This window comes from Zonotrichia leucophrys, chromosome 1 (genome assembly GCF_028769735.1).
Source record: "Zonotrichia leucophrys gambelii isolate GWCS_2022_RI chromosome 1, RI_Zleu_2.0, whole genome shotgun sequence".
In the NCBI taxonomy this organism is placed as follows: domain Eukaryota; kingdom Metazoa; phylum Chordata; class Aves; order Passeriformes; family Passerellidae; genus Zonotrichia; species Zonotrichia leucophrys.
Genome location: NC_088169.1, coordinates 50,507,517 through 50,528,249, shown reverse-complemented (window position 1 = coordinate 50,528,249; position 20,733 = coordinate 50,507,517). Strand labels below are relative to the sequence as shown.

At 40.0% G+C, this 20,733-nt stretch overlaps 1 protein-coding gene across 2 annotated transcripts in view; it reads right to left on the bottom strand.

Moving 5' to 3' along the window:
* TBC1D4 (TBC1 domain family member 4) overlaps positions 1-20,733 on the bottom strand; it is a 103,723-nt gene that overhangs the window by 29,284 nt on the left and 53,706 nt on the right. For both annotated transcript variants that reach the window (XM_064713357.1, XM_064713366.1), the window contains exons 2-8: positions 13,085-13,693; positions 11,673-11,762; positions 7,937-8,041; positions 5,266-5,398; positions 3,444-3,535; positions 2,562-2,672; positions 1,763-1,882 (exon numbers count right to left, since the gene is read on the bottom strand). In XM_064713357.1, the coding sequence (XP_064569427.1) occupies positions 1,763-1,882; positions 2,562-2,672; positions 3,444-3,535; positions 5,266-5,398; positions 7,937-8,041; positions 11,673-11,762; positions 13,085-13,693 (1,260 nt within the window). The remainder of the gene's footprint in view (positions 1-1,762; positions 1,883-2,561; positions 2,673-3,443; positions 3,536-5,265; positions 5,399-7,936; positions 8,042-11,672; positions 11,763-13,084; positions 13,694-20,733) is intronic.

The window sequence follows — 20,733 nt, the reverse complement described above, 5'->3', positions numbered from 1 at the left end:
GTGTATCACATGTACGCACATAACACACAGCACACCTGCACAGAGACACTTGCATGTACCTGCTTTAAACAAATAATCAGTGGTTGAGTTGCACCCCAAGCAATTTTTCTTGGTCTTCTACTGTGTAACCTTTAGGTGAATCTGCAAGGATGAACCCCTATGTGTATCATGACTCACTGCTGCTCCTGATCTATTGTACTGTCAAGGTAAAGATGAGGTGACCTTTCTCACAATCACAAATCCACTTCATAAACAGCAAACTTGAAATGGCCCTCATTTTGTTTCAGGTGTCCCCTTCTCTTGAATTCAATCATGGGCAGTGGTAGAGCCTTATATTATAATATGCAGCATGTCTCAGTGGCCCTGGTGAGAAGAAACATACTATACCAAACACCCCCTAACATCTACTTATAAGAAATTTCCCTTCAGAGAGTTTTCAATTTAAGCAGCGTATTTCATCCAAATGACTTTTCCTTGACATGACTGGAGCGCCAGCATGGCTGTAAAAGCTTTATTTCAGTGATGACTTCTTTCACAGTCACCACAGGGTTAGTGACCCACCACTAGAGTTAGATCACTTGCCAGTCACATGTCCCTTAGATGTGGAAAAGAAACCAGACACATCAAAGGCACAACTGTAGCTGTCACCATTTGATGATATTCCAAACTGCTGAAATTACTCAAATTTTCTGACTGCCATCACTCTTTTGCTCTCTTTTACACACAGTCACCTTTCTCTATCTCCATATTCAGATCAAGTTCCTAGTTTGTAAAATCTGCTACACAAGAGAGGTCAAATTTGACCAGGAAAGTTTAATACTAGTTTTAGTCCTAGATCAAATTGACACCTACCTGTAAATTCTAAGGATTCTCTCTGGCTTAGAGTATTCTATTTCCATTACAGGGAGCATCCTACATTTGTAGGTTACTTTATGGCATGTCCATGTAAACTGCAGGACAAGTACAATTTAGTGCTTTTGAAGTTACTAGTACAAGGAACTTAATGTCACTGGTCTGAATTATCCTGTGCTCAGCTCATCACATTTCCTCTGTACTGACATACAGGCACACAGCCTTCTTCAGGTAGTTTTCCATATGCCTCTTCTCTGACTCATCCTTCTGAGCAGAGGGCACTAAGCAAAATTTGCCATTCAGACCTCTTTACCAAAAGACTATTTAATGTAAGAGAGTCTCAGTGATTATCTGTAATTTCACATCATATCTGGCTAGGAACATTAAAATGAATATCAGCTCACTTTTTAAGACTTTTGCTTCCCCCCCTCCCGCAAAAGGAACTTTGTTACTAGCTTCTAAAGATTCTTACTGCCTAATATGAGCAATTTTATCTATGAGCTGGAAGGTATTGCTTCTCTGAATAGAGAGATTTCCTATATATGCAGGCACATTTATTTACCCTTTGCAAAACCAATAACATGTCTCTTTATGGGATCATGCAACCATCCTGACTGAATTCTATTCTGAAGCAACACATGCAACAATACCCAGCTAGCTCACTTGCCACCTACAATGAATGTTCATTATTCTGAAATTTGTCCTTTTTTCCCCTCAATATGTGTGGCCTTACAGTAAACTTTCTTAAAGTTATATCACAATCAACCCAGCTGTAACTCTCAGATTTCACAACAGGGATATTTCTTCATTAAGCATTTATCATATTGAGGACAAAACAAAGAAAAATCTGATAAGTCTCTGCTGTCAAGGATATCTGGGACAGCTGATGATAATGAGTTGTTAAACTTACCCTTGAGAAGATATTTTCCAGAGAGCTAGTCAAGGATTTCTTTGCCTTGTTTTTCAGAATGTCAAGTTTAAACCGGCCACCACTGGTGGTGCTTTCTGGAATTGCACTGTTAGAAATGACCTGTTGAAATAAGCAAGGACAGACACCATTCAGCTTTGGCAAATCTTTTTTTTAATTGTGAAGACTATTTCCAAAGACTAGAGCTGAACCAAGTTACATAAGAAACAAAATACCCTTGGCCTTATTAAAAAAAAAAAACCACCACAAACGCACTACCCTCTTTCCAAAAAGAAAAACCCCAAACAAAAAACCAAAACAGTCTCCCAAACAAACAAACAAACCCACAGTTAAAGGCACATTCCATCTGAAGGACTATATTGTAAAGGCATATCAATTTAACAACACTGTTGCCCATTCCCTTTGCAAGATAAGTTCACAGTTTAAACTAAAACAAATGCCCTCTTCAGTCCTAGATATTATTGCTTGGGCATGCAGATCAAAGGGGAAAGAAAAAGAAGAGTTATCCTCACACTATAAGGAAATACAGACATAAAATTCATTGGTTGTCTTTCTTCCTGTCATGTCCCCTCAACCTATAAAACTCAGGAAAGCCACTATGAATTAAATCAGATTTTTTTTTCCTGTATAGTCCTTTCTTAATTGTAATACCCAGCTTCAGGTACTCCTGAAGAAATTGAGCAGTGGTCCTACAAGTAATTGAAACAGCATATTAATAGTCTGGAAAGGGGAAGAGGAATAATAAAAAATATTAAAGTAATATAATAAAACCAAGCTTTACCGACGGCGCTTCACCAATGTGGATGTGTGTTTTCTGCTTAGTCTCACAGAGCTGACGGAGGTGTAAGATCACAAGTTCATTTTCTTCCTGGTCATTTTCAGGCTTCATTTTCTGTCAGTAACAGCAAAGAAAGGAGGTTTTCTTTCAAGTCATGATTTGCTTATTTTTCCTTCCTATGTAGGTATTCCTTGAAATTAATATATTGATACACCAAACACCAGAGTGCACTGTTATTATGTCGAATTGCAATTCGGTGTGCCTTCACACTCCTGGGCAAGGTAGAACAAAAACTGAAAAATATTGCAGGCTGTAGAGAGAAGGGAGCCTTACACCCATACATTTTATTTTCCAAGCCTGTTACTATACAGCCCTCTAAGCGGCACAAGGAAACCAAGCCACTCTGTTCTTCAGGAATCCAGAGGGGAGCACATCCTTTGGAAGCCTAAATCATTGTATACTTCATCCACTAGAGTACAACAGCTTACATCAGAATGATGGGCCAAAATAAATCAAAAAGACAAATTGTGAAGATGCCAGACATATTCCTGATACTTGCATGTCCCTCCTGCTCTCAGCCTACTCCCACGTCACTTTCAAGCAGGGAAACTTGTTTACAGGTGAAAAACTAAGCTCAGAACAATAAAAATAGTCTACATAAGAATACAGAGGATCTCAGCAAATTTGGGAAAGAAAACTTTTCCAACAGAGATGTATCACACATAAGTTTAAATTGGAGCATGCTATTTCAGTATGATTTTTGGTGGAAAAATAATAAATTCTAGATCAACTACACAACAAACCAAACAAATCAAAAGCAAAAATATTTAGTCCATTTTATCATGGTTTTCCTCAAATTAGGAAGAACTGCTTCTAAGGTACTACCTGAACACGTTCGAAAATGTCTGCTTGCTCATTGTCAGTCAGCGATGACAGATGTCTCTGAATTACAAGTTTGGCTCTTGGTGGATAGAGTCCTAGGAAAAGAATGGACCATTAAAGATTCTCAAATGAACTCTCAGAACACTTTTTGAGCAAAATGACAGTAGAAGATATAAACCTTCTAACTTATACAAGTTAGATGTATGACAATTGTATATCCAACTTATATATATCATATAAAATAACTGAGGTTTTGCTAAACCACATGGCTTTGTTTCCTTTCATTAGCAACAAAAATATAACCATCAGCAGCTAGGTAGCTGGCTCCTGTGTAAAAGGTTGTGCTCCCTACCCCACCAATGGCTTCTGTCCTAATGCCAAGAGATCACTGACAGCTGGAAGCCTGACAACTGTATGGGAGAAGAGGAGGAAATAAACAGATCAAGGTTGTAATGGGAGAGATAATCAATACACTGGACACTTGGAAGATTTCATATGGTTTTAACTGAAAAATTAAGAATAAGGAAGAAAATTGAGAATAAAGGAAAGGATTTCTGGCACTCAACAAAGTGCACATTTTGTCACAGAGGTAATTCTAGGAAGCAACAAAAAATGTGAGTGAAAACAAACCTCTTGAACCAGATGAAGATTGTTTTCTATCTAAGGTAGATATCATTCATAGAAAATTGCAATCAGAACAAATAAAATAATTTTTTTCAAAATCATGCAGCTTTAGGTTTGATTTTGCTAAACTTCTAGACTCAAAGCAGATGGATAAAAAAAAAGAGACATTAAAATAAGTTTTTCAGTCACTAAGTAAAAAGTTTATGAAACTACTACTGCTACAGTACTCTAGTTGTTGCCCCAAAAGAAGATTTTATTTTGATACTGGCTACTTTTCAAATTACTTACACTGCCTTATACAGCAGCCTCTGTAGTTTATCATTTACAGAAAACTTTCCCAGCTTAGCCACTTCTGAATACCTGTTGTTATACCCAGAAACTATAAGTCATAGATGAGGAAAATTTCACCCCACTAAGATTTTACACTTGACTTTTCATCCACCAGAGGGAAGCAAGTGGCAGCAGTGACTTTCAATGAATGGGAGAACTGTAAATATCAAGCACCACCATAACCACACCAGAAAATACTTGACTATTTGCTTTTTATAACATACTTACTTTTTGTTTTTGCATACAATGCTTTGGAAGAACACCTAGCAGAATGATTATAAAAACAGAATCCTAACTTTTTATTTTAAAAATTCTATCTTGTAAGACTTTTTGCATGTGTTCTAGCATACTTCCAGAGACATTACAAAAGTTTGTCTACTCCTATCTGAATGTAGGGTGTTGTCTTAATTTTCTCGATTAGATATTAATCTCCTGACTTAATAATTTATTTTCCTATAATATAACTAGATCTTGAAGTGTGTAAGGGAATAAATACAAAGAAGGAAAAAATAACCCCACACAGGAAAGAAAGATCCTTTTTGATCATGATTATCTTTTCATTAGTCATTTTGAAAGCATGCAACTTGAGGGGAAAAAAAAAAAAAAACCCAAACAAATGGAAGGTCAACTGGTGGGTTTTGCTGCTCTGTTTAAGAAAGGTATGATGATGAAAGAGTATGTATTTATAGCAGAAGCAACTCCATATTCTGTTGCAGTATCACTACTGTTAACTCTCCACCTAAATACAGAGGATGCAAAGTGACAGTAGGAATTGCATACTGGGATACTTCTACCTCTGCTCTTATATTGTCTAAGTTATTCTTCTAGAAAAATCAGCAAACCACATTTAGAAGATAAACTCAGCTGCTACCTTCAATTCTTTCACAGAGTTTGTGCAATGAATGCATAGGGCAGGCCTCACACAATTTGATCTGTGTCTTGGCATTTTGCAGGGCTGCAGCAGTGCTGAAGGCTTGCTTCAGGGTCAGCATTACCTCATCAACCTGTATGGGAAGGAGGGGAAAGAGTATATAAACAAAAATACATGCCATATACACAAAACTAGATTTATAAATCACATCTCAGACAGGTGCTTTACAATTAAAGGAAAAGACAAAACCATAGAAACCCATTTGCTGTTTTTTAAAGAGATCATGGTTGAATTCCCAGCTTTCTGCCTTTTTTGTAGATGATCACTATCTTTGAGTTCTGCCAGACAGTGTAATTTTGATGTTTAACTGCAGCTACTCAAGGTTGCTGGGAAAGCACCCACTATTTTTTGAAACTATAAGTGAGAATTTTTGGCTTGACTATATGCTGGGTAAATAAAAAGCATTAATTTCTTTAGCTTCAAGTCTCTCCTGTAAACAGCACATGCTCCCTCTTAACCTCTGTCGTCCCACCACTAAACCATTTTAGCAGCAACCCCCACAGACCCATCCCTGCTGCCAGACAGGATCTTCCCACAGCAGTTCCCTTTCCTGCTGGATCCCAGAGTGCCCACCAGCTTCATCACAATCACTACACAGCCCTAGGCACCGCTGGCCTGCCCTGATCCTTCCTTTCCTGCTCCCACCAACACAGCAGTGCTGCTATGTTCCCACACAGCAGCTCAGAAAAGCTCAGCTTGTATCTAACACGGGTTGAGCTCACAGCATTTCTCCACATTCATTCAAATATGCTCCCAGACCTGGCACACAAAGCACTTGGAGCTCCCCTCTCTGTATTTCAGGGGAATACAGTGCTTATTAAAAGCTGTTTGCTCAGTCCCAGCATTACAAAGGAAAGGAGACAGCAGCCTGAGAGCAATTTTAGGAACAAAATCAGTATTCTGCTTCAGAATCAGGTCCCCACTCTGTTTGTTACTCTGTTTTATAAGCAGGAAGAAGAAAGTTGAAATATTTGAGACCAAAACCACAGAGTTTAACATTAAAAACATACAGACTTTTTTTTGGGGGGTCTGTCACCTGGGGGAGAAAATGAAAAAGAAGTCAAAAGGGAACCTGAATATAGAAATTTGAACTAGTTTGTGTCCCAGTATGTGTATGTTTGTTTTGTTTGCTTTAAACCTCATGGTTCTAAGCATTACCAATAATTTCTGAGCGCTTTCTCTTCTTAGCAATAAAGCAGAACATTGCACAGTGCATGTCCATCTTGCAACATGGACTGGGAAGTTTTTTAAGTTGGCTACAATCCCTCTCCAATGCAAGATCCACAGAACAGGGCTAAGCATACAGATTTAAGACTATCCTAAAATCATAAGAACTATAGCACAACCTGAAAGTAGGCTTAGAGCAAATGTACCCAAGCCTCCCAGCACAGCCTGGCTGGCAGTGGGGAACCTGGAAAGGTCTGCCCTGCCACAGTCAAACTGCCACCAAGGTCCCTCAGTGGCTGCATCCAAAAGTAGCTCAGGAAGGTTTATTTCATATTGCAGTGTGGGCACACACACAGAAATCAGTACTAGAAAAAGCAAAGAGGTTCATAAAAACATGGGGGTTTTGTACAGCACTTAAGCCTCTGAATTATGCATGGTCAGATTTATCAATAGGTCAGATATAACATTTTCTGTTATTACAATGATAAAGCTGATCTCATAGCAAGCTCCCATTTTGACAAAAATGCAGCTTCAGCTGTCATGGTACATCTAGAGCTGTTGGCTGTTTGAAGTTTTACTGATGCAAATCTATTCACTCTCAAACTAGGAGATTGAATAGATTAACAAATTACATTTTCAGCTAGCTAAAAAAGTGATTTTTAGGTTTATCTGAGAAAGAGTTAGCAGCTGTTACCAGCACCGTCAAACAAATGCAATTCAGAACAGGAAACAACTTCTTTTAAAGTGTCAGTTTTAAAATAAAAATTGAGTAGTCAAAATTATTTCCTGTATGCATTTCACACTATTAAGCTACCTGTTATCAGTAAAATCAATGATATCTGGAACTTCAGTTAATTGATACATACTTCATACACTGTTCAGTGTACTTTTTTATAGTTACATACATCCATGAATATCTATGGTTTTCTTCTTCTGTGATCAGATGCTGCTGTGTTCTTCTCCTGAGGAACAAAACAGACTACAGGAAAAAAGCTAAAGCCAGATGTGGCTTAAGACATATGCAGGATCAGCCAGTAGTTTAAACCCTACCCTGAAGGGTATGTTTGGGTTTTATCATCAGCTTTGTTACTGATTCAATACATGTCTTTACATGTTTAATGGGGAACCAAGTCTCTCAACAGTTAGAATTGGAAGAGTTACAATCAAATAGAGAGCCCAAATATGCTCACAGTCACACAGCCATACGGATTCATCTATTTGTTACTGCCATCTGCATCAGCAGAGTAGCAGGATATGGCTGTGTATGGACAGAATGTTCACTTTTCCTACTGCAAATTTGCATATGCACAGCTGACGTCCTGCACCTGAGCAGATGTGAGCACTGGGGCTCAGCTGACACAGCACAATGACAGAGCTCCTGTTGTTCAGGAAATGCCTTGGAAATGCTCTGATGAAATGGTCGGGATCATCAATAAATACTCACCAGAGACTCATTTGCACACTGGAACACATAGCAAATATACTGGCTTAACCCAGATTCCACAGATTCTCGGCAAATAAAACCAAAGTGATCAACGTGTTTTATACCCTAAAAGAAATTAAAAATAGCATGAGTGGACAATTTTATAAACAAGTAGAGTTTCCAAAAAATTGAGTAACTATAAACGCATACCCCTGTAATGTTCTATTTTACAAGTAGTATAATTATTTTTAAATTGCTTTTTGTATTTAGGTAATGTAAAGATCTTTATATAATAAAAACCAAAGTTATACAGCAATAAATCCGGACCGAACTTATACCATCAGCAAAACTGAAAAAAAAAAAAAAAGCAAACTGAAGACTGCTGGGTTGGATTTGGAATTGCCTCCACAGTGAAAATTTAATTTTATAAGCCATGCTAAAACACAGGATTGGAGAAGTATCAGGGTATGAGCAGACTCTTGCTTTCCTGTGTTAGGACTACGCAAAAAAAAAATCCCAAAAGCCAAAAAAAAACCCCAAAAAAACCCAAAAACCCCAAAACAACAACAAAAACAAAGTAAAAAAAAACAAAACAAAACAAAAAAACCCACCCAAAACCTAAAAAAACCACAGACAAACAAAAAAAAACAAAAACGAGGGAATAAGTGGCAACCTACAGAATTCCAACCAAATTCTGAAATAAATTCTTTGAGACTGAGTTACATACCAGAAGTTTCAAGACTTACTACACATTACTACTGACACTTTTTTCCAAGATCTTAGTATAACAGCTTGACAGGGAACGCTGCCTTGCTAAAAACAGCACTGAGAAGATCAAAGACAGCTGCTTCCTAAGAAGCACTATATTCCCAGTCTCAATTCATGGAACATGACTCACTATTGTTAAAGCTTTTGCCAATGTTTTTATCATCTGAGTATGGAAATAGTAGATTTTCTCCAAATGAAAGCCTAATCTCTCAGGTTCAAATACAACAAAAATCAGAACACGGTTGCTTGGATCCATCTCCAAAGAAAACACCTATACCATAAAAGAGAGGAGGAGGCAAAGCAACTTGCCTGTCACGACAGAAAACACTCTAGACAAAATTGGAAATCCAGTACGTGACAAACTGAACATATTGTCACTACACACTGTTGTTTTTAAAAACAAAATTCCAAAAGTCACTTTTGTGCCACATAAAACTTAAAAGGTGCAGGGGGTTGTTAAGATGACACAAATTGCATTAGCTGAACCATAGTCCAACTAATCTTGACTTCATTTTCTCGTGACAGATGAAGTCTTCAAAAGCATAAAATAAAAAAGGTCAGATGTATACACGTGTTGATCTACAGAACAGTGAAGTGTTGAGCTCTGTTTTGCAAGAAAACAATTATTAAAGGTGGTTTGGTGAGATGCCAGTTCCCTCCTTACTGACAGTGCCTGAACAAGTCTACTGCTGTCTGGACTTCTCAGTCTCCACAGGAGAACATTTGAGGGGGGAGACAGATGTGACACTTGCCCTACTGAAGCACAAATAGGACAGCATGTTCCTAAATCAACAGCACTTCCATCACATTTCTTTAAGACGGTGGCTTTAAGAGGTCATGACAACAGAGGCAAGTTTTCTGTTGTTCTGGGTTCCCTCAAGGAGAAGGCTCCAACAAAAAAAACTTCTAAAGCTATTTGATATCTGAGTTTAGACTGCACACAGAGGCTTATCATCAATTATGTCTGCTGCTTGACAATTATAAGGAGTGTGGATAATTACATGAATGCAGCAGCTCAACCATGCTTAAGCTATAGGATAAAAAATACCTTTATTAGACTGTTGGGAGTTTGGCTGGCTAAAGACTGGAAAAGTACAAAACCGTGGTTAATTCCAAGTCCTGCACCTGCAAAGACAGTGTGTACCTTGGGCCTAGCTGTAGTAGGATAACAAACAGTGAAAGAGACATGAGAAAAGAGAGATATAACCCCTAAGGAATGAGGAAGAGTTCATGGTATAGTTTAACCAATAGATTGCTTGGCTTACAGAATATTCATAAGCTTATTATTTGCTGTATAAGTGTTTGATGCTTTCTTTAATAAACGGGACCTATGATGAGCCATCTGGTGTCCTGGTCCCCTTCCTACGACATTAGACCAGACTAAGAGAATCCAGAATGCAAACTGGCAATGACATCTCCTTTTCATTGTTTGTGAAGTTTGGAAGGACAAATATTCCTAAGCCACAGTCCCACAATACATAGTAAATCACTGCCCTATAAATCTGTAACAGAGAAGCCCTGGGGCTAGCACCCAGTTCTTAAAGGAATTACTGATGAAGTTTATGCAACCAATGCTTAGTCTTGAACAAATTAATATTTTATTTCTATTGAATACAGAGTCCCCTCGACTTCTCTAAAGTAACGGTTTCACATTAAAAAACAAAAAAAAACAACTAAAAAACCAAACAAAATCCTCAAAGTATTATGACTTTCTCTTTGAGTTATTCATGAATGTAAAGTAACAGAAGCTTTGCTCCAAATGAAAGTGAAGAGGTGGAATGAAAAACACCTCCAAAGTCCAACACACAGAATTACCTGACACTATTTATTGCACAAAGTTATTTTCCTGAAGGAAAGCTGGGTCTTGAAGGTTTTCCATGGTCTTACTGGTCACCACACTTTAAAGTCAGCACATAAAAGGTTGTTCCAGCTTAGGACTGTTTTGTTTGACTATTTTAAGTTTGTATATAAAACTTAGGAGCCCAGTACCTAAAGTTGATTTAGTACACCCAAAAAGCAGGAGAAGATCCAAGTCATCTACAAATTCTACTTTCCATACCTCTGCTTTAAGATCATTTTGATCTGTATTTATTATAAAGCTATTACCACATTGTTTGATTATATTGTCCCATTCTGTATTTGCATCAGCTTTTTTCCTCTCTCAGAAGCAATACAAGTTGTAGTTAAAATGTAGAGTCAATTTAAGGACCTGGACCTTTAGTTGGTAACTCAAGACTCCACCTGAGTTACAAGTATTGCCTAATTCCTAATTTGTCTAAGCATTGGTAGCCCAGTCATGCAAGAGCAGACTGGTTATTAGCATGAAAATGAATGCACTTGAGGGTAAAATACACGTTTAGAGAATGACAAAAGCATACTTTAACTAGAATAATCATGTTTAAGTGTTGTGATGGTGTGATGATGTGGCTTAACAAATGAAGAGATAATAAAGTAAAACTTTAAAACAAAAAGTGTCACCAGTGCTGAACAAGAGCAAGATGGAAAGATGAACATCTCAGCCTTGACATTTAACTTTACAAGAAATAATTACTTGTTACTGAACATAGCTAGGTACACCTATCACCATATTCTCCAGAAGAAATTATGCAGATGAACTGCTGTTATTCTGAAGGGTTGATTTGATGCTCTCCTCCTTTCATTCTGAAGGCTTTCAGGGACTTGTATGCTCAGAAATAAACACTACACTCAGAGCATCCTAAACGGAGATTAAACTGCTTCCAAAAATATATTTAATACTCTCCCAAAGCAGAAATAGTTTATACTTTGTTTGCTGAGGAGTGATTAAAATTGCTGCTATTACACAGCTCAGACTGGTTATTTTGCACTCATATTTTCTGGACTTTTCTGGAAAAAGAATTCTACGTTTCTTTTTTTCTCCTGCCTATAGATCAGCAAGGCAACACAGCTGAAGAACAAATAAAATCTTTTTCTCCTGATGATCTACACATTGCTTATTATTAATGCTTACCTGAGAACATGAGGAGATATCTTTAAAATTCTTTTCAAACACAACAGATTTGGTATCTGGGCTGATGAGGTTAACTTCAAACCTTCCAACCTAAGGAAGAGAAAAATAAATCTAATTTATGACTGTCTCAGGGGTATAGCATTTACAGCAACAAAAATGTCAGAATCTTGCCCTTTCTTGCTCACATAGCGTATCTTTTGGCACAACAGCTTACTCAGCAGGAACAAGGGTGCCAGGGTGCTGTAATTCTGCCCATGTTGAGTAAGAATATTTCAGCAAGCACAATACACTCAGCCGAATAACAAAAATTACTTGGAAAAAACACAGCTTTTCTTCCCCTCCCCCATCCTTCTTCTTCAAGTTATTTTAGTCCAAAGATCACATGTTTGACAGACAATACTAAAACCTTTAGGAAATAATGTGGGGAAAAAATGGGAATTCTTGGTTTTCAAATTATACCATAGATTAGTTAAGAAACTAAGATGATACTTTTTGGTTTGTAGTAATTCCAAATGAGAAAGAGTAGCTTCTGCAGCAAACTGCCTTTTAGCTTTTCCAAACTGCTTCTCAAGCCCATGGAATTTATTCTACAGACCACGGATTTTTTCAGCTAAATCCTGTTCATTACTAGTGATAAGCTGTGGCTTTCTGAAGGGCAATGCATTCTCACTTCAGATAGCATTTCCCCAAGAGAATAAAAACAAGAATGATCCTTAAAACAAATGGAAAGACAAAATCCAGGCATTTAGCCCACTGTTATTTTAAGGTCCAAAGATTTTTCCTTTTATGGGTCATCTCCTTTATGTGTCCTTCTGCTTTCTCAAAACAAGTTTCAAAGATGTGAAATGCACTTCAGGCAAGAGAAGAAATAACCACTGGAGTCTGAAGGAAGAAGCCTTCAGTGCAGAGATGTTTGAATACTCATCTTGTAAAGAGGGGACATTAATACAAATTATCAAAAAGAGACTGGCTCAAACACAAGGCTGTGGAAGTCTCATGTGAAGTTTTTTCTTTTGAAGTGTACAAAAAAAAGAGGCTTTGTTTGCATGGCAGCCTTCATTGATTCTCTTCCTGAAAGAATATTCATGTTTTTCAGCTAGGTTCTAAATATCACCAACACAGACGATCCAGAACCACACATAAAATATTTATTTCACTAAAAACTCTGCTTTTTTTAAGCGATTACTCCATAAATAATTACTTTTTCTTAAAATTTGCCTGAGCTCATGAGTTGAGGTGTAAGTTCAGCTACTTGTGTTCCAACCATTTATGAACAGATACAAAAATATTTATAACAAATCACGAAGCCATACTGGATCCATATTACTTATCTTGCAAAGCTTGTCTGAAACTGCACAGGGGAAGAAGATATGGTACAAGAGCAACAGGAAGCTGCTTGCCCTAGAACCCACCTGGAACAGCATTGTCCTGTTCTTCTCGGAGTCAGAGGGCTGGACGTGGCTGGGAGCACTGGCGTGTCTCCTGCGGGACTGTGTTTTCAGGTTGGTGTCGTGAACCCTCCTCTGCATCACTGCGGTGACGCTGCTGCAGCGGGAGCGGAACTCCTGCTGCTCATCGAAGCCAGAGTCCTCCAAAATCCTCTCTGGAAAGCAGCCACGAGTGCTGGCCAGGTTGGTCAGGTTGGTCTGGCTGCCAATTGTAAACATTGCAGCACGCCCTGCTGTTGGGGGGCTGTTGGGGCTGTCCAGCTCCTCAAAAGGGCTGTCCAGAGGAGAAGCTGGCACATTTTCCTCACACAGGGGCAGGTCCAAACTCGACTCGTTATTGCGCTGCTCGTTTAGCAGTTTCAGGCGCTGGCGCTCGTGAAGGCTGAATTTCTCTATGCAGTCGTCAATCAGTGTGGAGGGAGCTTTCTTGTGAGCCACTGTCACCTTCCCACAGTACAAGACCTCAAATTTTTGAGAGTCATAGAAGGCATCTTCACTGTCCTTACTTGGTTTGGCATCTTCTTTCAGTGCTGCTTTAGAGACTTGTCTTATGCTGCTGATGACATCAGGAACCTAAGGGGACAGTGTGAAAGGCCTTTTTAGTAACCACAAATGAGACAGCAGAGACAGTGATGCATCAAGCATTTGTTAAGGTAAGTATTTACACAAGCTATTTCTTCAGCAGAGTGCCACAAGCTTCTTGGCAAAGAATATAAAATCAGTAAAGTCTAAATTGTGTATGGACAATTTATGTAGTGGAAGCAGAGCAAATAATTTCTAATTTTTTTCCTGGAATGTCTCCCAGTACATAAGGTTTTAAATTACCAGAAGGTCGATTGGCAAATGTTCACATTCTTTTTTTTTTTTTGCTTGTTTTTACTGAGACTGCCTTCTCTTTCCCATTGTCCTCTGCCCACATTGGCATGTTTTACTGCTGTGCTCTGTTAAGGGTCATCACTGCTCCTTTGTTTTTATTTTGCAGAGACACTTAATCTATTCTTACAACTTTTGGGAACAGTTTTGTGGACAAGAGACCAGCAATCCCCATCAGTTTCAACTGGCAGAGTTGAAACTGCATTAGATCTCACTTATTATCAACTATAAAACATGTACAACTGCATTAGATCTCACTTATTATCAACTATAAAAACCTTGCCTCATCCATCCTGTGACACAGTTCACCTTAAGGTCACACTTCCCTGCTGCCTCAGTCATTGTGCCATAAAGCAGCACACACAAATCTCTCTCCTCTGCACAGATCTCTGCTATACCCTGTAGGGCCAAACTACACATCTCCAGAAGAAATTCACAATTTCAGCCCTGTGTCATACAGTCTTTCAAAGACACCTGGTTCTTCCTCCATTTTATCCCAATCACCCTGGGAGGAGTCTGCTTAAAGTATCAACATATTTAACATGTGAGCTCATTTTTCATTTTGGCTTCACAAAAGAAAACAAAGACTTTCCCAACTCTACTGACTGCAGATCAGAGTGGTAATAGTTGCTCTTTTGACAGTACCCACTCTTCTGAACCACACCCTCTTTCCCACATGTCCCATTTTCTCTAGAAGTATAATGAATGGCATCACACTACATGCATTGGGAAAGTTACTAGTGACAATGAGATAGAGAGAATATCAATCCAATTTTCTTTGCAAGAGAAATCAGTTCTCAACATTCAACGAATCCAATATATTTTAAAATCAATCACCAGTTTTTGTATTCTATACAGCTTCCCACTACAATATTTGATATTTATCAACAGTTTTTGTATTTTATACAGCTTCCCACTACAATATTTGATATTTTTCAAATAATTTTTCTATTAAAAGAAGGTAATCTTAAAGTCACACCTTAAATAATCCATGCTCTCTACAGTATCTCTTTCTCTCAGTCACACGATACCAGCTGAAGCTTGCCACTGAGGCAGCAATCTCATCTACCAACACTTCTGCAAGTCAGAGTGGAAAATTACCTCACCTTAATCCCCATCTCCCATTACACACTCCTCATCCCTTGGGCATTCAACTCAAATCTGCTTCTAGTTCATTTATTGCAAAATGAAGTTCAATTACCCTAAGGTCTGCTGACCTTTTGGCTTCTATCCCTTTCGACGTCACCATCATCTCAGTTTTCAGTGGGGCTAAAAGCCAAGTCTAGATCTGGCACAGATACCAGAGTGGAACTGTTCTTCCCTCATTTTCACTGCCAGGCTGCTTTACCATCACCCAAGGTGAACTTCCTCCCAGCCATGGCAGTTCAGCTGGACATGCAAAGTCCTCAACTTGCACTAGCCTGTTTGCACCCTAAGATGCAGCTCCTTTTCACTCACTGGTCTCTTATTCTCTCTATGGCCTAGAAAGAAGCTCTAGAGATTAAATTTCTTAGTTCTCTATTTTAACAAAATTCACAAACTAGCTACCTTTTAATTAAAATTTCCCTTTTTAGAATCCAGAAGCTGTTACAGGGCAATTCGCATATATTTCTATTCAAAGTACAGTGACAAATGATAATTCTATTCAAAATGCATATAATTTTACACACAATCAACTAGAGTAACCACTGTCAGCTGTTTAATCAAGAATTTAATTTTTTCTAAAAGTGTACCATCACTTCCACTCCAATAACTGGGTTTTTCCTCCTGCTCATCACCTCTAAGACAAAAAACTGGATATACCCAAGTCTTTCTAAAAACACTCAATAGCTTCCTAACATATCCTTCCCCCTCTCTCCCTCAGCCAATGTCAAAATAGGCTGGGGATAAGACACTACCAATTCTATCCCAACAGTAATACCCATCCATTCCCTCTTCTGTCAGAGATCTCCCTCACAAATGCACAGAGTTTCAAGTAATTGCAATTCTACTTAGAACAACCCACCATCCTAAGCATCCTGCCATTTATCACTTTTATTTCCATCTTTTCCAGATTGTGTATGCTCTTCAGACACTAGTATTTCAGCCACAATTATTATTTCAGTATCTCTGCTCCTTAAAAAAGCTTTTGCAATACATAAATTGCTACAGTGTGTGTGTGTATATATATATATATATATATCCCAAACAATCCTTACTCCTTGCTTTGTTTAGGTAAACTTTTTTTACAGGCTACGATATTTTTTTGGGTGCTCCCTCATTAGCATTGACTTTTTTCTTCTTTTCAACCTATAGACAGACCAAAACAAAATATCAAAGTGAACATTTTGAGACCGGTTTAATCTCTGTAGATATGAATACTTTTCTTATATACAGATGAAAAGAAACACAATGTAATGCAATACAGGGATGTCACAATTGATAAGTGATATCTGTCAGACAGCCCAGAACCAGTTCCAGATGCTTGTTAGCTGTTTCATGGGTACTCTCACTAGCATGGTGTAAAAGACAGCTTCAAGTATAACATTCAAGACAGATGCTAATATTTCCAGGCTATGAGTCGTGCAAGCGAATTTTATTGGTCTTTAGTGTACAGGAGTAACTGTGTGCTGCTGCTGATGTACCCAATGGATGACAATGTGCCAGCCTGTGCTGTTAGACCTGATCCTCTTCTCTCTCAGAATGACTCTTTCTTACCAAGAACCAAAAGCTACTTCTGAGATGTACCAAATCAAAGTAGTGTTTTCATGTAAAGATTTGACCTTGAGTAAAAATCCCTAAGTGGGATCAAGTGGAGTCTAACAACATATCACATCTGTGTTTTCCTGAAAGGCAAGATGCAGAAAACGTTACATAATTATCAATCACACATCCCAGCATGGCCTTTTACACATTTCTTTGACATATACCATTGGGTTTTGACATTTTGCTTCTCTGTGTATCAAGAAACCTCAATCAAAAATTTCACCATCGAAGTTGTGTAACTTTTGGATGTGGATATTAGCTTATTATTTCTAAATGTCAAAATTGTAGGGCAAAGTTAGACAAGATAATAAGCAGAATGAAGCTTTTAAAATACTGAATTACCTGGATGAAAATCCTTAACTACTTTTAGAAATCAGTTTAGGAATATTAAGATGATATAGACTCCTGCAACAGGCAAAATTTACTAATGTGTTTCCAAGTTCTAGTATTTCCCTGCAGAAGTCTCATTAAATTAAGCAGAGGGAAGAAATTGGATTCTTACTCATGAAACCCACAGGGCCATTGACAATCTTCCTGGACATCTACTACCAGCTGTTACAACAGGGCAAAATTAAAAGGTTAAATGAGTTATTGTATAGGTTTTCAGTATTCACCTGAATATAAAGAAATTAAATTCTTAAAATGTTTAAGCAATCGATCTATTTAACATACTCAGATTTTTTTTTTTCAAGCCTTGAAGTTAGTTAGATCAAGAAGAAAGACAGGGCTACACAGAGTATTCTCAGGGAGAGAGAAGCACACTTCCAGCCCAAACAAACCCTGTGGTGGGACAATTCAAGAAGACTTAATTCTCCCAGACTTTACCTCTCCCAAATCCCATAATCTGGGGCGCATCATCTTTTTCCAAATATTGTTGGAGAGAAGGAAATTACTATGTTCCAAAGGGAGTTGCACAGGGCTTCTCAGTCCAGACAGGTAGGAGCTGATGGTGTAGTGCTGGTACACCAGTTCTCAAATGCAGAAACATAATGTAGAGCATTATTATAGGTTTTATTCATGAAGTTTCCCTATACTGCGGAGTAGCAGCAGACTGTTCCATGAATCAGAACAAGGAAATCACCTCCCCACCCCTATACACCTCCTCAAATGTCGGATCTCAAGATCTCAGTCCTGAGATGCTGAGCCTCTGAGACCAGCTTAGGGGTCTCGGGAGTCCTGGAATGTTGCCAGAAGTGTCTGGTAGCTGGACTTTAACCCTGCACAGGAGACGACAAGGATGAGGGCTTCACCGGGTGAATGGTGAAGGGATTAGTTAATTAGAGGGTGAGACACAAGGTTTAAGATTTATGTACAGGGGGGTTTAGAGGAGTAAGATGGAGGAATTGGGGTGTGTCCTGTCCTCCTTCTTCTTCCTTCTCTCCTCCATCTTCTTTGGCCACGGTGGCACCTTTCTATTGGTTATTACTAAGAGTACACCGAGTTATAAGAATAGATGGTATTGGGGAAAAATGATAAATATTGTACACGTAGCAAAGGGTATAAAGATACGTGGCTGCCCGGAGGGCAGACAGAGTGTGCCCATGGCTGACTGCTGTGCGGATCTTTGTTCGGCTGAAAGAACATCTTTTAGATAAACAATTAATAAACATAAAACCAGAAAGAAGAACTGAAGCCTCCTCTCGTCCTTTGACACACGGGTGCCCCAAGGCCACCTCCGGGCTCTCCAGGCCCCTCAAACAACCACCAAAACCTTTCGGGGTGAGATAAACCGGACACTTGGCGGTCCCTGGCTGGGCTCCACCACCACAACCTTTCGGGGGAAGATAAACCGGACATTTGGCTTCCACTGGGTGAGCTCTGACCACCACAACCTTTCGGGGGGACCACCACCACTCTCAAAGCCCTGAAGAAAAAAGAGAGAGAAGAAGAAAAAAAAGCCAGCAGAGACTGCAAAAAAACAGCAGTCACTGAGAAATCCACCTCTCAGTTTCTGCCGAAGAGAATTCGTAGCAGAACAGCCCGGACTGGAACCAGAAGGCGCCCTGGGTCCACCTCTCGTGATCTGCTGGACAGATCGAGACGTCCAGACTGCTCTGGCGACAGATTTGGTAAGAAAGCCTGAAAATAAGAACATGGGGGCACACCTTCCCAGGAACAACGGGAAATTTTGTCCACCTTATAAGGTGTGACACAAACATACAAAAATTAATTAGCTCTGGCCTTAAAAGGCCGAGAGGAAAACCCCCGAGACGCACCAGACGTCCGGGGGGGGGGCCCTCAAAAGAGGGGGGAGCAATGCAAGACTCCGGAAAAAATTAGCTCTGGCCTTAAAAGGCCAGGAAGAAATAACCCCGAGACGCACCAGACGTCCGGGGGGGGACTCTCTGAAAGAGAGAGGGGGGAGCAAGGCTCCAGGAAAAGATTAGCTCTGGCCTTAAGAAGCCAGGGGGAAATGCTCTTGGAGAAAAAAGAGCAAGAAATATTATTAAAACACCCGGTCCCAAAACCCAAAAACCCTGGGAAACTCCCAAAAAGCGTCCAAAAGGTCCAGAGAGCATGGAGGACTCAGGAACAGAGGGGAGAGAGCAGGGGGGGAGAAAAAGGGATCGGGGGAGGCGCTTTCTCGCGGCGGCGGAGCAGGCGGGGAGCGCGGCTGAAGAAAAAACAAAAGACGCGTGTTCAGATACGGCTTTGCTAAGCTCAGGGCCGGGGGGTGCAGCGGCCCCGGGGGCCGGCAAGGTAGCAGAAACGCCCGCGGCGGGCAAAACTCGCAAAAAACCCGGGGGGGAGAAGCCACAAACCAAAGCCGGGGCGTCCGACATGGGCAGCGGCATGGGGAAAATTGCGCAATCCCAGAAAGGCGGTCAGGGAGACGCAGGAGGCGCGCGGTTGTGACGCAAAAAACCCGGAGCGAGTCGCGGCGGGCGCGGGTGCCGGCGGGACGGCCGCACACACTGACGAAAGGCCACACACACACACAGCGTCGGAGGAGGAGGAGACAGAGTCGGGGCAGACCGAAGGGGGAAAATTCAGAGGCGGAAGAAAAAGGGAGAGGAAAAAATTACCTCGGGAGAGACAGAGGGCGGCTCGGAAAGCACGCATGCGCAGAGTAAAGAGCGCGGGCGGGGGCGGGCCGGACCCACGGTAACGTCTCGGGCGAGGAGGGGCCCTCTCCAGACTTGGTGCCTTTGGTAAAAACCCTCGGAGTCCCAAGCCTCTCCCCTCCTGGGGAGGCTTGTGTGTTTTCTAACCCTATTGTCAGTTGAATCAAAAACTAGGTAACCCCGGTCTCAAGTAAGCCTGCAAACAGCAACAATCGGCTGAATGAGAGGCAGCCGTGTTCATGGCTCCCAGCCACGGAGCCCGGTGACAGCGCCACTCGTGGGGGAATGACCGAAGTGCACAACATGCCGGATGCAACTATGCAACGATTTTCCTCAACAAGATATAAGAAGAAACGAATACTCAGACAAAAGTCGGGACTCAGACTGCAAAGGACAACTCAGAAGAGAAACAAGAGAAACGAAAGACTCTGGGGGTTCTTTCTCTTTGGGGTCTTGAATATTTCTGTATAAGAACGAAAGACTCTGGGGGGTTTTCTCCTTGGGATCTTGAATTGCAATAAGCAATGGAGTAAATTTACCTATTACAGGGGAAACTGACAAAGGATCATATATTGATCAGCTGGTAGATTTCTTTGACATTTCTCCCATTTGGAGAAGAATTTTAAGGGTAGATTTCTTTGACATTTCTCCCATTTGGAGAAGAATTTTAAGGGCAGATTTCTTTGACATTTCTCCCATTTGGAGAAGAATTTTAAGGGTAGGATTTTATGTTTTAATAGTTTAGGATTTTATGTTGTAATAGCTTTTCTAGTCCTCATCCATGTCGTCCCAGATGCCATGAATCAGATTATAAAAGAGGTTTTCTTGGGGCAAACAGAAGGGGGAGATGTCGGATCTCAAGATCTCAGTCCTGAGATGCTGAGCCTCTGAGACCAGCTTAGGGGTCTCGGGAGTCCTGGAATGTTGCCA